The sequence below is a fragment of the Ailuropoda melanoleuca genome, chromosome 9 (assembly GCF_002007445.2).
Source record: "Ailuropoda melanoleuca isolate Jingjing chromosome 9, ASM200744v2, whole genome shotgun sequence".
Classification (NCBI taxonomy): domain Eukaryota; kingdom Metazoa; phylum Chordata; class Mammalia; order Carnivora; family Ursidae; genus Ailuropoda; species Ailuropoda melanoleuca.
In genome coordinates, this window is record NC_048226.1 from 35,618,123 (window position 1) to 35,636,268 (window position 18,146).

Sequence of the window (18,146 nt, forward strand, 5' to 3'; positions counted from 1 at the left end):
GAAGTTGCTCTCATTTCCTGATATATATAAAATATATTGATCTGCAGAAGAGGAGGCCCATATTTCCTCAGTGAAGGGAATCAACCAACCCATCCATCAACGAGTAATTCTTCCCTGGGCCCTACTGTGAGGAAGCTAGCTCTGGAATTTGTGGAAACATTGCCAGCAAATGCTGTCAGACGTTGGTGGATTCCAGAGAGCTCCAGCTCTTCAGATCCTTTGAAATCATTTTCCAGTCCCTTATTACGCCCAGAAAGTTCAGCTGCTGCCTTGATAATGCCAGCAGAGAGGGTTGTAGCTGGCGGGCAGAGAATGAGGGTAGAAGAGGGAGTATATGCTCAGGGCTTGTGGGAACTGAAGCTTTGGTTGCCCCACACGTGGAAGAATTCGGACTCCCTGACTATCTGGGTCACACACCCTCCTGAGCCACGTCAGAGGTCATATCATTTTGACTTGGGAAAGACGGAGTTGGCACCTACCTATGCAAGATTTTTAAGTTATGGAGTCAAAGGGGAGGAAGGAGGCAAGGGGAATAGAGGAAATGTTAGCAACCAGGAAGGACACACGTGTGCTTGCTTGCTTGCTTACCATTAGCTAGTGCTTCCGTCAGAAGAAATAGGTTGTTCCCAGGGTTGAGGTCCTGCTGGCCCAGTCCAATCTGGAACGTGTGCTAATTGGTATGCATTTCTCTCTTTCCGCCCCAGGACAGCTTTCCTGCCCGCTTCGGAGGAGTCCATTTTGTCAACCAACCCTGGTACATTCATGCCCTGTACACGCTCATCAAGCCATTCCTTAAAGACAAGACCAGGAAGCGGGTAATGCAAACAAACACCCAACGGGGGGGATGCCGAGGGGCAATTACCGAACCCTCCTCTTGATCTCTCTGGATCCCTTCTCTCTCTTTCTCTCTCCTTCTCTCCTTATTTTGCACTGTGGGTTTTCTGCTTTTCTGCAATCCCTGAGCCTCAGCTGGAGTTTGCAAATGGCCTGGATTTAATCAATAATTTAGTAGAACTGGGTTATTTTCAGAGTCCCAGTGACAAACCAAAGGAAACTTTGAAGGCATGCAAATACCAGATGTCCATTTTACTGTAAATGCTCGAGGGAGCTATGGGGTCAAGCAGCTTCCCGTTCATGGCATATTTTAATAGCTAGCATTTTGTCCTGCAAATGTATTATCGTGATGAAGAATGTTTACCATTCGTTTTTCTTCCCCACGGCTCTTGGGTCATCGCTGCCAGCTCCATCACCTTTGGAGGCTGGGAAAACATTCTTCACGAGAAATAATAATGCTTTTAGGAAGAAGGCTTTTAAAGTCTTAATTGCATCAGCTGATGACATTTGGGAGGCTAGCACCTTCCATCAGAGCCGGGGTTTTTCATGGCATTCTGATTAGCCGAGAGACTGAACACTGTTCCACCACTCACTCTGAATCTCAGTTTCCTCGTTTAGAAAGACGGGGAGACTAACATCCAGATCACCAAGCTGTTGGGTAATTTAAAGAGGCAGCGTATGAAAGCAGGTAGCGTAATGCCACTCATGCGGTACAAACTCAGTGACTCTTATTCTCTTTACCACTTAGCTTCCTTTCTTTCAAATTTCCTGATTTCAGTTACCTTCTGGGTCAGGTGCATCACCTCTCAAGGGAATCTGACCAGGGTCATTCTTTTTTTTTTTTTTCTAATTTATTTAGTTATCTATTATTTTATTTATTTGTCAGAGAGAGACAGAGCACAAGCAGGGGGAGTGACAGGCAGAGGCAGAAGCAGGCTACCTGCTCAGCAGGGAGCCCAACGCGGGACTCCATCCCAGGACCCCAGGATCATGACTTGAGCCAAAGGCAGACACTTAACCAACTGAGCCACCAGGTGCCCCTGACCAGAGTCATTCTTAACAGCACCTTACATATGCCCCTACACCCAGGGGACCCCATGTTGGGGAAGAGTCTGAGTATGCAGGGGGAATGATGATGTGAGTCCCCCCCACCTACCCGCATACACACTCTGCAGTGTCCCTAACTCCTAAACCTCAGATGCTTCCAGATCCTTAGGAAACATTGCAGCAGGGTATGGGAGGGGTAATTCTCCTGTCCCCAAACAAGGGTGGGACTAAGAACTAGAACTCACTAGCCTAAGAAGGCAGAGACATTTGGAAGCATTTTGCAATCTGTCGAAGGCTCAGGACAGTGCTAAGGACAGAGAAGTGTTCTAGACTGTTCCCAATATGGCTTCAGGCTTCCCAGTGGCTGCATCTTCTACTCAGAAAGGAGCTAGTGGAATTCCTCCCACAAAGCAATTGACACTTGCTGCCGTCCGGTAGAAAGGAGTTTCTGGAGCTCTGGGCACAGAACAGAATCTGATAGGTAAAGAGTCCAGGCTCTTATCTATTGAGTTCTTCCATAGCACTCCAGGAGACGGGCCAGTTTCCACAGCATTGCTTATCCTTTAAGAACTGGAGATGTTGGCTGTTGGTGGGAATGCAAGCTGGTGCAGCCACTCTGGAAAACAATATGGAGGTTCTTCAAAAAGTTAAGAATAAAACTACCCTATGACCCAATAATTGCACTACTAGGTATTTATCCAAAGTCTACAAAAATACTGATTTGAAGGGACACATGCACCCCAATGTTTATAACAGCATTATTAACAATAGCTAAATTATGGAGAGAGCCCAAATGCCCATCGACTGATGAATGTATAAAGAAGATATGGTAACTATATGTAATGGAACATTACTCAGCCATGAAAAAGAATGAAACCTTGTCATTTGCCATGAAGAAGCTGGAGCTAGAGTGTGTTATGCTAAGCTAAATAAGTCAACCAGAGAAAGACAAATACTGTATGATTTCACTCATATGTGGAATTTAAAAAACAAAACAGATGAACACAGGGGGGAAAAGAGAGAGGCAAACCATGAAACAGACTCTTAACTATAGAGAACAAACTGAGGGTTGCAGGAGGGGCAGTGGGTGGGGGATGGGCTAAATGGGTGATGGGTATTATTAAGGAGGGCACTTGTTGGGATGAGCACTGTGTGTTATATGTAAGTGATGAATCCTAAATTCTACTCCTGAAACTAGTATGACACTACATGTTAACTAACTGGAATTTAAATAAAAACTTGAAACAGAAAAAATGAATATCACAAATAAAATTGATAGTACAAAAATTCTTTAAAAAAAAAAGAACTGGAGGTATTGGGTGAGTGGGTACAAATATTTGCTCTAAACACCAGGGCTAATATTTATCTCCAGGTTTTCCATGCCTCAAACACTATAGTTCCTCTTCAGAGGTGTTTTGCAAAGGCCAGAACAGGTGGATTTCCTCAAAAGCAGTAATTCTTATTAAAATTGAGATCCAATGTCAGAAAATGTACATTGTTTTCTGAAGTGCTACAGTGCTCTTCTGAAGAACGTTAGCACTTAGCTTCTTGTTCCTTTCCTTTTTAAATGATGCCATTACATCACAAGTTAAAATCAATAAAACAGAATAATGTAGCAAGTATATGCCTCTATTACATAATGTTGTAATATAGTCTGTAGTATATAGCATAATTGATAATAATTTTATGGTATATTATTATTCTATATTTCAGTGTTTTATTTTATTATTAATTTTTTAAGATTTTATTTGAGAGAAAGAGAGAGCATGTATGTGCAAGCATGAACAGTGGGGGGGGGCAGAGGGAGAGGGAGAACCAGACTCCCTGCTGAGCAGGGAGTCCAATGTGGGACTTGAATCCAGGACCCTGGGATACTGGCCTGAGCTGAAGGCAGGCACCTAACTGGCTGAGCCACCCAGGTGCCACTATTTTTAAGTATTTTAAAAGTCCCATTTACATTGCATAGTGGTAGCTGTCGTGTGTGTGTGTGTGTGTGTGTGTGTGCACTTCTGTGTGTATAATCAGTGATCCTACACATGGGTATAACTTCTGTGAGTTGAAGAAGTGTGGGAACTGATATCATTCCACAGATGGACTTTAAATAGACTTTCAGAAGTCAGTTCCTAAATTGTAGGAAATGGTCATTCTTGACTTATGGCTTAACCACTTGGTGAATTTGTCTGAAAATAATTGTAATTTGGGGACGTTTTATCCCCTGCTTGGCCAGTTTCCATCACCATCCATTACATGTTTAGAAGATGCAAACTTATTTGGGGTGTTAGCCCTCAATCCAGACAAATGGAAGATGGCTGTAAATATATCCATAAGTTCTCAGGCCACAGTTTTCAGTTCCACTGACTAATGGATGGGGTTTTACCTTATGCCCACATCACCCTGGGATCTGGGAACGTATTAAAAGAGTAAGAAAACACTATCCCTTTTCCTGAGTATTCTTCTCTTCCTGTGGGCAAGCAAAACATAAATGAACAAGTCAGAAAAAATGGAAGTCAGAAAATAATAGTTAATTGGGGGCAGCAAGGAGGAGAACCAGAGTGAACAGGTGTCTCTGGGACAGATTGAGGAAGAGGCCGCCGCTTGGCAAAGGCCTAGAAAGGACGGGGAGACCGAGAGGGTACAGAGGGCAGAAAGCCCTTGGGGGGGTGGAAGGAACAGAACAATGTGGGGATGCCCGTGAAGCATGATTGGGGGTTTGCATGGCCTACAATGTTACCCCTTGGATCAGCAGGGATAATTAGGAGATTACTCTATGTGTAAATTTGGGCCATGGCCAAATAATACCCAATTTGTTCATAAACTTCATTTTTTAAGGACTATTAATTCAGCCTCTTTTCTGAGCAATAAATTAACATTTTATGAAGATTAAGCTGCAGACACAAAATTGAAGCCTCTTTAAACACCATGATCACCAGCAGCGTATCCAATTTGTCATTGCTAAATTGCGTATTAAGCTAAATAGTTGCTTGTATGTTTTGGATTTTTTGTTGATAATTATTTTTTCCTTTCCAGATTTTCCTGCATGGAAACAATTTAAACAGCCTTCACCAGCTAATCCACCCTGAATTTTTGCCCTCTGAATTTGGAGGAACCCTTCCTCCTTATGACATGGGAACTTGGGCCCGGACGTTACTTGGTCCAGACTACAGTGATGAAAATGACTATACTCACACTTCCTACAATGCAATGCACGTGAAACACACATCCTCCAATCTGGAAAGAGAATGCTCACCCAAGCCGATGAAGAGGTAAGACCTGCATTATCAGGGCCTCCCAGTCAGAGGTCAATAAGCATTTTTGATTTGGGCCTATTGCGGGTTAAGTAATTGAGGACCTTTATGGGCACAGAACTTGAATAAAATAAATTGCAATACATTCTCAGCTGATTTCACCAGAATTGAAAACAAATGGGGCTTGGCTGGCCCAGAAATCGAGTTGTCCCTGTTGTATTAAAGAAACAGTTAAAGGCTGGACCTTGATCATGTCATGAATACAGTGCTCATCTCTAGGGAGTCTGAGTTAACACACAGACAATGAAATGTTGGGCCTTTGAGATGCCCTGGATTGAAAAAGCAACCTGCCAGAAAGCATTCCTATCATCCATGCATTTAGAACCATTTATTGAGCATTTATTTGCCTATAGACACTGATGGGCCCTGGGAACATGCATATGAATAAGACATCAAAAGAACAGAGAAGTGTGGCCCAGGAAAATCTGTCCAGTAAGACTTTTGTCAACATGTTTATAAAGCGGGTGACACTGGAGCTAGGCTCTGAAGGATGAAAATCAATAATCCAGGCTTAAAAAGGAAGAGAAGGCATTTTAGACAGAGGGGACAGACAGAGGGATGGGATATTCTGGTGTGGCCAACAGTTGCACAAGGGGTGTGGGGTGAGAGTGGACGTGGAATGACATTCTAAAGATTGTTGCATCTGGGTGATGAAGTATATTGCATACTGAATTTAATGGAGTGCCATGAAAGAGGGATTTTTAAAATCGATGTATAAATAATATGTGGGTGCTTTCTCTTTGTAAAAATCAAAACCTTATTTTTAAGGCTATAATCCCCTTCAACCACTATCCCCAATCTCAACCCCAATTCCTCCCAAAGGTAACCACTGTTATGAGACTAGGGTGGACCCTTCCATTCCATTTTCCATATATTACATGCATCTATTGACACCCATAGAAAATATCGAATATTCTGTATTAGTTTGCTAGGACTGGTGCAACCATGTACCACAGACTGGGCAGCTTAAACAACAGAAATGTGTTTTCTCACAATCCTGGAGGCTCAAAGTCCAAGATCAAGGTGTTGGCAGGGTTGGTGTCTTATGAGACCTCGATCCTTGGCTTGTAGATGCCTTCCCTCTCCCTATGTCTTCACATAGATGTCCTTCTGTGTGTCTGTACCCTAATCTCTTTCTATACCAGTCATGTTGGATTAGGACCTACCCTAAAGACTTTGTTTTACCCTAATTACTTCTTTTAAAGTCTGTATCTTCAAATACAGTCACATTTGGAGGTACTGGGGGTTGGGGCTTCAACATATGAATTTAGGGGACAGGGCACAGTTTATCCCATAACACATTATGTACATCCTTCTATACCAGTAAATCTAGACACATCTCATGCTTTTAATGCTGCGTGGTATTCCAACAGATGATTATGTCACAGCGTAGCTGTTTCCTTCTTGATGGGCGTTTAGCTTATTTCTGAGTTTTTTCTCTAGTCCGAATGAAGAGACTCAGTAAAAGTCCTTGATATGCCTTCCTTCATTCTCACAGGAAGTTCCTCAGGTAAACTTGGAGCCCTGTAGTCGCTGGGTCAGAGGGTGTGTGCGTCTTAAATTTAGCCCACGCTCCCTAGCAGCCTTCCAAAATGACCGTTCGGATGGATATTCCCACCAGCATGTGTGAGAATGTCCTTCCCCAGACTCTTGAAAAGTACTTGATATTATCAAACTTTAATTCTAATCATCATTCTGATGGCAGGACAATTCTGTGTCATTTTTGTTTTCATTTGTGTACCCTCACCAGACATAATTAGGCAGAGAAATGACTCTGGTTTTTATGAAGATCATGGAATTCACAGGGAAATGTAGACTAAAAGCCATCAGAAGGTGGAAGAAAGCCATAGCTAATACTGAAGCAAAGAAGACTGGCTATAGTCTGGAGGAATTTGGGGAGGGAGGAGAGTCACTGTTAGCAGCTCCTTTGGATAACTGGGCTTACACTGATGTCCTGAAGCAAGAGAGAGTGTCCAGGAGGAGATCTCCACATTTCCTGGTCAGCTGGGAATATTGCATTCACATGTCTGGTAAAGCCTCTCTACTGAGGATGGAGAGATCTGGAAGTTCATTTTTCCCCCAGGTTAGCAGCTGACATTCTCTGAAAAGTGTTGGTCACGGGCTTGAGAGGCTGGCTTGTGTCTCTACGGTGAAGGGACAGACCTTACTGGTATAGGTAAGATTGTCTTGCCCAGGTTCTGACTGACTCTCACTACAGGCTCCAGCACAGTAATGATAATAATGTAACAACTCACACTACTGACACTGCTTGGAGTCCTTTATCTGCATTAACTCTCTAAATGCTCACCATAACTGAGAAAGGTATGATCATTTTTCCTATCTCACAAGCGAGGAAACTGAGACACAGAGAGGTTAAGCAACTCCTCAAGGTCACACAACTAGTAAATGGCCAAGCTAGGATTCAGAGCTGGACAGCCTGGCTCCACACTCTGCGTTCCTGTCCTCTGTAAAATATGGCACACTGTCCACTTTTCTTCATACTTTCTACCCTCACCTCTAATGCCAGTCTTCTCTCTCCAGTCCCTCCATGGGCAGGAACATTGACCCTTCCTGTGGTCTGTCCCTACCTTATCTCTATAGACTTAGATAAAGTTATCATACCTTCATATTTGTTGGAATGTCCAAAGTCCAGAGGCATAAAATAGGAATCTGCCATTCTTTCTCCAGATGATCAGTTACAGACTTACATCTCTTTTGGGTGATTAGACATGTCCTGACTCAAAGTTCTGGCTCTGAGTTGACATTGAAGATCAGAGGAGGTGATGGCCTCCATTATGAAACAGTGAAATCTGGAGACTAAAATCTTTGTATAACATTTATTCACTTCACACCCTCCTCAAGAATCAAACTCAATGTCCAACACACAATAGACACACAACAGACACCCTGTGCATGCTTGCTGCATATGAATGAATTAATGTTGAATGAGCTGCTACCCTCCAAAACCCACCCTTGGTACAGCTGTCCAATTGCTCCAACCAAACTGTCAGCTCCCAGATGGAGAGAGCTGATTTCTCCTGTCTTTCATGGATCCCGACTTATAGTATCTTACAGCCTAGTAAGGGAGATGAGGTTTGCCCACAAATAACTCTAATATAGTGCAGAATGGGAGAGGTACTATAAAGGAGATGTAAAAACCTGCTTCAATGTTCTAAGGAAGCATTCACTAATTTCAATGAGGAAGACTCTTAGAGAAGATTTCTTGGACAAAGGCAGGTTTTGGGAAAGGTAAGATATTGAAGTTAAAATGCATGACTATGCCAGAGAAACTAGTAATTGTGTACACATCTCATTACCTTACCAAGGCCATCAAGGTATCGTGCTCATTCTTGCTTTCATTGCTGGTAGCATCCTTGGGCCATTGCTTGGGGATTTTATTTATTTATTTATTTATTTATTTTGGGGGGTAGGGGCAGAGGGAGAGAGAAACTCCAGCAGACTCTGTGCTCAGCACAGAGCCCGATGCGGGGCTCGATCTCATGACCCTGAGATCGTGAACTGAGCTGAAACCAAGAGTGGGTCACTTAACTGAGTACGCCACCAAGGTGTGCCCCATTTCCTGGGGATTTTAAGCAGCAGCAGGATGGGCAGTGAAGAGATTGGTACCCGCAGTGATGCAGCAAAGAGGGACTATCCCAACTGTGGGACTGTGCTGTCAGGTGCTTCATTGATGGAGGTCGGTGTTGACTGAGAAAATTACAGGGACAGAACAGCCACCATTCATAGCATCTCTGAACCTTCAGAACCCATAGGAGCATAAGGAAATGGAAAACAGAATTGGAGATCTTAAAGATCATCTCTTCCAGCTTCCCACACGATGTGGTGTCTGTCCTCCAGCCCAGGCTGTCAGCCGGCCTCAGCGTGCATTGCCCAGAGATGAAGAGGCAAGTAACTGGGCAGCGTGTGCCCTGTAGCATGGCTTTAGGAAGTACCTCCTTGGTCTGAGCCAGATGACCTGGCTCTGCCCTGTGGGATAATGTTCTAACTTCCAATGGGTAGACACTGCCCAGAGTCCCAATCCCTGCCAACATAATTCCCACCAGTCTTCAGGTCCATTTGGAGTCAAGTAAGCTTTTGTGGACGGTACGTGGAACCTAGCCACTCTTTGTAATGTGGTCTCTGAGTTCCAAGTGGCTCAGAACAATGCTTTCTGACATGTGTAGAGTAAAACCCAAGATGTATAACATTCCCAGTGGATCAGTGGTTCTAACAAGCTCTTTACTTCTTCCAGATAAATTTGATTCAACCCTTAAGCAGAAAAACTTAAAAAAAAATTATTAGTTTAGCACCTGGGTGGCTCAATCAGTTAAGAATCTGCCTTTGACGCAGGTCATGATCCCAGGGTCCTGGGATTGAGCCCCGCATAGGGCTCTCTGCTCGTGGGGAGCCTGCTTCTCCCTCTCCTCCCCGCTTGTACTCTCTCTCTCTCTCAAATAAATAAATAAAATCTTAAATAAATAAAATCTTTAGAAAAAATTATCAGTTTAGATGGAAAATTTTCTGAACAGATTATTTCAATATTGATCTGTTCTTTAATAAAATGATGCTTTTATGGGCTTTTGAATGTGTGGCATTCTCTGCTTCAATACTAAGTGACCCCAAGGTATTGTATTTTTACCTTCTTGTTTCTGTTTTTTATTTTACAATTTACTCTGTTTCCTTGCTCCTGGGCCATCAGCTGTCGCTTTCCGTTCCTGGAACTTTGTATGTCAGAAGCACTCTGTTTCCTTCTATCTAATTTACTACTGGACTGTTTTCAGCTTGGAAAGTAGGTAGCCCAACTTAATAAAACTGTCCGACAAATAACAGTAAATAGGTTCTGTAATAGTTATGATGATTTGGCTGCAAATGAGATAAAACTCCAACTGGACTGCTTTACACAATATGGACAATTGATTGTTTCACATAATGAGAAGTCACAGAGTGAGGTGACTACAGAATTGTGTGTTCCAGTAGCTCATTGGTGGCGCCCTTGACCCAGGCTCCTTCCCCTGTGTCCTGCATGATGAAGACTTTCCAGGCAGGAGTGCACCCCTGATTCACACCGGCAGGTATACCCAAACCAGAGGGGCTTTTTGCCACCTAGGAAGGAAGGAGGGGATGGCTTGGGGTTGGGACCCAGTAGCCTGATGTTTCTGCTTCATGAAGCAAGGACATGGTCTTTTCATCAGTGTGTAGATTTTGTGATATCTCTTTCAATTATTAGGCTTTTTAATTATTGCTTATTAATTGCTTTCTGGTTCTAGCCTTAATCTCTAAATGGCTATAGATATTATTTAAAAGCCTTACACACAGACACAGAGAAACACACTTTCTTGAACTATTGGAGGATGATTAGTCATTTTGGAGAAGTTATACTTAAAAAGCACATATATGTATATATTATAAATGTGTTCATACACTCACATATATGCTATATTGTGTATATATGTATACAGAAATATGTGCATGTGTATATATTGAAATATATACAGATGCATATACATAAACACATACGTAGATTTTTTAAAAGATTACTGGTGACAAACCTCGTGCACATTTTATCCTAAGATCTGATTCCGAGTAAGGAACTGGGGCTTTCCCCAGAGCTGGAGCCGTCCAAGTGCACATTGCTCTGCAGATAGGGCGCTTTGGAAGAGCCCTGCTCAGATCCCTGCACTCAAGAAGCACAGGTGTGACCCGCCCCCTGCAGCCTGGGAGGCCACACAGATGGCCCGGAATGCCTTCCCTCGTTATCTCTAGGTCTCTACTAAGCCTCGCCAGCCCTTGAGTTGATGATCTCAAAGAAATAGAAAGCTTTCCTGGCGTTTCTGGGCAAAAATGAAAAGGAGTGGTCTGAAAAGCCAGGCTGTCTGCCCTGTGAAGCTAACACCTCAGCCAGCAAGGGAGCAGCTGATTTTCCAAGCCTGGGGCGTGGGGTTGCCCTGGTGGCAGGGCCGGGTGCTGTTCTGGACCAAGCAGGATTGGCATAGAAAGGGGAAGGGACCAGATCAAAACTTTGCCCCCCCCCCAAAAGGCAGGTGGTCTCTGCCAGAGCAGCCAGGGAGAGAAAGCTTGTATCTTACACCATCGTCTCTTGAGTTGATCTTGAGTGGGTTCTTCTGGCTGTACCCTGGCAGACAACTTCTGTTTGCAGGAGAAACATCCCCCATGAAAATTGTATATAAAATACTAAACTTCTGTATAAACGTGCATTTTATGATTTCCCTCATTATCAGGATTTAGGAAATTTTAGAACCAGAGGAGGTTCCTAGAGATCACCTAAGTATCATCAGCCTTTCTGCTACAAGGACCTTTTCTTTTGCCCCCATATGGTATATATATAAGTTCTTGAGAAAACATTGCATTTGTTAAGTAATTATAAGCTCATGTTGCCATAATGTAATCCGTATTATTTCATAGAATGAGCCTAAGATCTTTAATTTTAATAAAAACAAAGTTACTTACTATTTAATTTAAATTTTAGTCTCCTAGATAGTAAATTCTGTTAAGTTTTGTGGCTTATAAACAATATAAAAATATCTGGCTATCCCCCCTTGCCCGTTGCTGCTTGTGTGAAGTCGCTGGGACTAAGGCTCAAGCCTCCTGGCTTTTCGTCTGGAGGTTTTCTGTACAGCCATGCAGCTAGCTCGTTCTAGAAGCATGGTGTCTTGCACATGGCAGATGTTCCATACATATTTAATATTTTATAGCCTGAAAAGTGTAAGTAAAGGGTGCACAGACGTGCCCCTTTTTTCACTACTGCTTAGATTTAAAAAATATTTTTCTTCTTCTAATTATCATAGTCAAGGTCCTGAGAAGTCTCACAGGGTAAAAATCTGTGTTACCAAAGCTCTTTGATCTTAGGAATCTTTCTGTGCACTCGTCTCCCAGAGCCTAGGGTAGGTGAACACCGTGCCAGCATTCACAATGGAAAATTAGGAAGCCGATTTAAGTTCATGGAGACCCAACTGGTCTGCACCTTGGCTGACAATTTTCATCCTCATTGTTTCCTGGAGGTCCCCACGCATGGGCTCAGGTGTACCTTTCTGCTTTTTGATCTGTGTTCAATCTGCCACACAAGGAAAGGGAGTATTACTTTATCTAAGGTATGAGGTGGGACTGTAGTCTTGTTGCCTCATGAATTTTCCAAAAAAAGATTCATGTCTCAGCACTGAAAGAGAAGCTCCAAGCCAGATGTTAGCAGGGCCATGGCTCTTTCTCAGAAGTCCAGAAATTACCAAAGCAGAATAACACGTTTTACTTCCCTTGGGCAGCAGGTAAGCTGCACAGAGTTATCACTACACCCAGCCACCAATGGAGTCAGTCTGAGGATAAGCAGAGCCAAAGTGGCTTTGAAGATACCCGGAGAGGCAGCGTCCAGGGCTGGGAGCAATGCCATGCCCACCCTGGCCATGTCTCTCGGGCAGATATTTACTGATCACCTCCTCCGTGTTGGCCACAAGCCCCTGTCTTTCACGGAATCAAAAGACCAGTGTCAACATCGCACCTCAGTGTAAAAAGTAGCAACATTGTACCACTCGTGCACGTGAGCACAATCCTAAGAGTCTGGTGATTAATTTTCTGTACCAGCTTTCTTTTTTTTTTTTTTAAGATTGTATTTATTTATTTGACAGAGATAGAGACAACCAGTGAGAGAGGGAACACAAGCAGGGGGAGTGGGAGAGGAAGAAGCAGGCTCATAGCAGAGGAGGCCTGATGTGGGGCTCGATCCCGTAACACCAGGATCACGCCCTGAGCCGAAGGCAGACGCTTAACCGCTGTGCCACCCACGCGCCCCTGTACCAGCTTTCTAAGTTAGCCTGACACAGCGATGATTCAGGTGTCTCTACTATGTATTTACATTTAAAGATGTTTGTCTCCAGGCTTTTGGTTTTTGTTTTTTAGCTATGTGATAATAGCATTCATAGAGTCAAAGCAGTCAATTCTTGAAATTGCCAGCAATGCCTGGGTTAGTTTTTGGTGCCGCCTGATTATAGACGAGGTTTGGCTAAGTATGTGCAATAACTGCTGTTTCATTTATTTATTAAAACTTCAGCACTTATTAGGGATCCAGACAAGTATATATAGAGGAGGAACCCTTAGAAAACCAGGAGGCATCTCCGCTTGCTCCAGTGAAGAATGGCACCAACTTTCCGAGAAACGATCCACCCTGGTTGACACTATATGCTGGGCAATCGGAGGGGGCCAATGCTTTGGGGTCTTGGCCAGCTGCTCTGTGTGGTAGAATTACTTCTGATTCTTTTGACCAAATGCCTTCATCTCTATGTTTCCTAAACAGCCCCTAGAAGATGTGACGAAGATGTCACAGAGACATCATGAGCCATCTGATTTGGGAGAAAGGGAGAAGCTGGGGGAAAGCCTGGGTTGAGTTCAGATTTCTGAGCCAGAAGGAAACTTTGGCTCCTGCCTGGGTGGTAAAAGTCAGTTTAACTGTTTTCAGCTGTCAATAGAATTGGCCATGACCTTGATGATCTTCCAGCATGCGGTCCTCCTTTTATGGGGTGAATGTATGCATTTGCTGGATAACTACTCATTTCCGGCAGAAGTCATACATCATCATGAAATACGACCCATAGGAAAAGAATGGGGGGTGGCAGTATGGAACAGGAGGACCCTTGTCTTCCAAGAGTCAGGGCAAAAAAGGTCCATTTTACTGTGTGGCCCGGGAACAGATGTTCCATATGGATGTTACGTTCAATAAAATCACATAATGCATCATTTCTTAATGAATGAGCCCCAGTCTCTACTGCCCTCCAAGTTTTCTCGTGACTAGTTCCCAGTTCAAACAAGATTGAACTTCTTAATTTCGGGGTGTCCCTCACTCCTACTTAGCCAGCTAATGTCTGAGATGTTACCACTCCCAGAAGCAATGACCCCTCGGGTAAGCCATGAATGCCCAGCATTTTATGTCGGTTATTGGATACTGGTGTGTTTCATGGATGCCGACAAGAATTTGTTAACATTTCTTAAGGAACAAAGAAAAATAGCTGCATAACCCTCTCACTACTGTGCGTCTGGCTGAGATGGATCTCCTGCTTTCTACAGCTTTCTTTTCTGTGGCAGAATTGAAGACGGGCATCTCCTTGCAAGCACATCCTATGTAGCCATGTAACATCCGAGTGAAAGAAAATCTATACAATGAATGTGGTCAATAAGAAAATGGGGCTGGATAAACTGTTGTGTTCAGGCCCATGTTTTCTCTTCTTTTTTAAAGAATGACATGAAAAATTAGGAGATAAAGCATTCGAAGCTCCTGGCAAAGCAACAAAGTAGGGTTGATTTCAAGGGAAGCAAACAGATGGGGTTAAACTGACAGTGTAGTTTCAAGCACAAATGTTTAGTTGCTCACGAGGTAGGTTCTTGAAATGATTTCTTGTTTACCAAAGCACCACAGTCAGATGCGGCTAGTTGGAAAGGGAGAGGTAGTCTGGGCAAGAAAAACAAAGAACGTTTCTTTCTTGTGAACATATTGCTATTGGTAAACAAACATTTTGCCCTATTCCAATAAAGCGAATGTTGTTTGTGCCCAACATCCAAAAGCCAGCAATGAATCTCGTTTATGAGCTGTGATAATCATATGGATGAAAACAAGTCTTTGGCATAACATGTGATCAAAATCTCTTTGCAGTGTCATTCCTAAAACCGATGTGCTGCTTGCATACAGAATTACAGAGTCCATTTAGAACCCTAAGGGAAGCCTTGTTGTACTATCATTTTGGCTTACGGTGTCCAAACTATAGTGTTTGAGTTTCTCTGTTGAGGCCACACAAGAGCATTTTTGAGCTTCCATTATCTCATGGAACCTCCTTCATGGTCCCTCTTCAGATGTGGCGGTTGCATTCCTGTTATTGTGGTGATCAGCCCCGGGGAGCCCCGTTTCACGTTGCTCCACTGCTCTCCAAGACGGACGTCGGGGCGGGGGGGCATGCACACAGCACCGCATCCTAATCATGGTCTGCTTGCTTCAGCTTTGTGACTTTGTGACTTTCGTGGTTACACATTTCTTTGCCTCTCTATTTGTCTTCTCCAAGACAAATGTGATCACCAAGGTCATGGCCAATTCTATTGACAGCTGAAAACAGTTAAACTGATTTTTACCACCCAGGCAGGAGCCAAGAAGATTGTTCTCCATCTTCCCTTATCAGAGTAGATGTGGGTTCTGATCACTTTCTTCCTCTGATATTTCTAGTTACGCGACCTTGGGTAAGTCACTTAACCACACCGAGTCTTGGGCTTCCTCAAGTATAAAGTGGTTCTAACCTCCGGGAGTCGCTGTCAGGTCCGATGGCGGCAGAGAGAGAAGTCTGCAAAGCACCGCAGGGGCGCAGGACAATAAGTAGTACCTTCCTTTCTTCCCCAGCCTTATTCGTAGGATTTCCATTTCTTTCCCAGTGGAAGTTTCCCACTAACAATGAAAATTCCCAAGTCCCCAGTAGAAAGGCAAACAACAATTAGTTGTAAGGGCTTGGAGGGAGATGACTTGAATCCCTGATTAGAAGTCAGACTGACATTTATTTCCCTCTTCTTTGCCATAATTTATGCAGAGAGCAAGTATTGGACCTTCTGTACCCTTGGAGCCCTGCACCCAGAAGACAGTCAGGCATAGTGAATGCAGGAAATGGGAGGCAAAACCACGGAGAGGGAGGAATTAGCAACACAGACCACTCCCCCGCACCTCTTCCTCCCTGTCTGATAAGATGACCTTGCCTTCATACAGCCCTGGTTTCCCACTGGCCACCCAGACGGTCTCTGCCTGCACCTCTATTTGTCTTTGTTAATTTCTCCCTCCTCTCCATCCCTCCCATCTAAACTGTTACCCATCTAGTCTTGAGTGTAATCTTTAAAAATGGTAATGATGCCACTCTTCAGCCTGACAGCCTCTGAAGACCTCCCCTTGGTCTTTGCATCAGATAACAGTTGTACTTCCCTAGCTCAGGCCTGGCCACCCTGGCTTCCTGCCCCCAACTCAGTGTGCCAGGCTTAATCCTGCTCCTGAGCCTCCCCTGCCCTGGGACACTCTTGCCCTCATCCATGGCCAATTCCTCCTTCATCAGGTGTGGCTTCTCCAATTACTCCCCTGAAGGGAGTTCTTCACCCTCTGCATTCCCATGGTCCTGCCCTTCCCATCCTACTATTCTCTATCACTGAATTGTATCCTTCTTAACAGGGATCACAATTCCAAAATCATGTATTTGTTGGTTTTACTTACATATGAAATCTCCCTTCTATATACATTATATACTCACTGAGGGCAGGGATTATGCTCTTTCATTCACCAGTATATACCCTGTGTGTCACATATTCCCTAATATGTCATAGATGCTCAATGTATATTTTGTGAGGAAGCAAGGAAGGGGAAAAGGAGAGAGTGGGGGAGAAAAAAGAAGGTAAATAGAAAAGAAGGAAGACAAAAAATAGAGAAGGGAAGGAAGGAAGGAAATATATGACAGTAAATGCTGTTAGGAATAAGGTACTTTGTAGAGTGATGAGGACATTGTTTCCAACCATCCATAGTAGAATAAGATAGTCTTTGTGATCAATGTTTGATTAGACATGGTCTTTGTGATCAACGTTTGATTAGACCTGGTCTTTGTGATCAACGTTTGATTAGACATGGTCTTTGTGATCAACGTTTTTAGAATTAGAAATTATTTCTGAGTTTATTAAAAACTGACNCGTGGTCTTTGTGATCAATGTTTGATTAGACATGGTCCTTGTGATCAATGTTTGATTAGAATTAGAAATTATTTCTGAGTTTATTAAAAACTGACTCATTAGTTTTATTAGTTCTCCTAGTTTCTAGAATTCCATTAACAATATTTACAATATTTAACTTTTTGAAGACTTTATTCATTTATTCATTCAATGAATATTTACCGAGTGCCTACTAGGCATCAAGATATAGTACAGGATAAAAGTGGCTAAGGGAGTTTTAGGTTAAGATGGCGGAGGAGTAGGGGACCCCTTTTTCAGCCGGTCTCCTGAGTCAAGTTGGATAGGTACCGGATCATCCTGAACATCCACAGAATCAGCCTGAGACGCAGGAAGATACATCTGGATCTCTACAAATGAACATCTCCAGTGCTGAGTATTGCGGTATGAAGCGGGGAGCTGTGAAACCGTGCACAGATATCGGAAGATAAATGGAAGGGGGAGGGAGCCGCTGTGTTCAGGCACCGGGAAGCGGTAGCCACCTGCACGGGGGAGCGGGTGGACTCGCAGACGGCACCTGCGAGACAGCAGACTGAGACGGTGAGCCGGGAGTGCGTGCCACCAGACTTCTCACAGAACTCCGGTGCGCTCACTGGAACCAGACTGAGACCAGGAGATGCGGAGCACGCAGGGGCAGCTGGCAGCTGGCAGTGTTAGAAACACAAAGGACAGAGACGCGCCGGCCCTGGAAGTGAGGGCTGGGATGCCGGGTGTGGGGCGCATATCCCGGGACACTGCAGGGTTGAGCAGCACCAACAGAAACAGAGTTAAAGTGGTCAGAACATCAGTGGACAACGGTCCACGATCCCTCTGTTCTAAGACAGAGGCTGAGATTCGGCCACTGCTGCTCTGACTCTCAGAAGAGGCACAGCAAACCGCAGGGAAAGCCTCCAGAGAACAAAAGCCTGGAAATACCGGCTCACAGTGTGCCCATCCCCATCCCCCCTCACAGGGGACACGGAGACTCTACCCAAACAGGGTTGCCTAAGTATCGGCGAGGCAGGACCCTCCTGCAGAAGACAGGCTGAAAAATCAAGAAGCCCACATCCCTAAAATCCCTATAAAACAAGGGTGCATGGCCTGGGTCCTGGTCAGTAATTTGGGCTCTGGACAACCCTGCAACCTCTCCTCATCAGAATGGCAAGAAGGAGAAATCCCCCCCAGCAAAGAAAAGACAATGAGTCTGTGGCCTCTGCCACAGAACTAATGGATATGGATATAACC

At 44.0% G+C, this 18,146-nt stretch overlaps 1 protein-coding gene across 1 annotated transcript in view; it reads left to right on the forward strand.

Annotated features, from left to right (window-relative positions):
- CLVS1 (clavesin 1) overlaps nucleotides 1-18,146 on the forward strand; it is a 196,784-nt gene that overhangs the window by 157,082 nt on the left and 21,556 nt on the right. Inside the window, exons 4-5 of the mRNA XM_002915715.4 lie at nucleotides 705-815; nucleotides 4,909-5,144. Coding sequence (XP_002915761.1) covers nucleotides 705-815; nucleotides 4,909-5,144 — 347 coding nt within the window. The remainder of the gene's footprint in view (nucleotides 1-704; nucleotides 816-4,908; nucleotides 5,145-18,146) is intronic.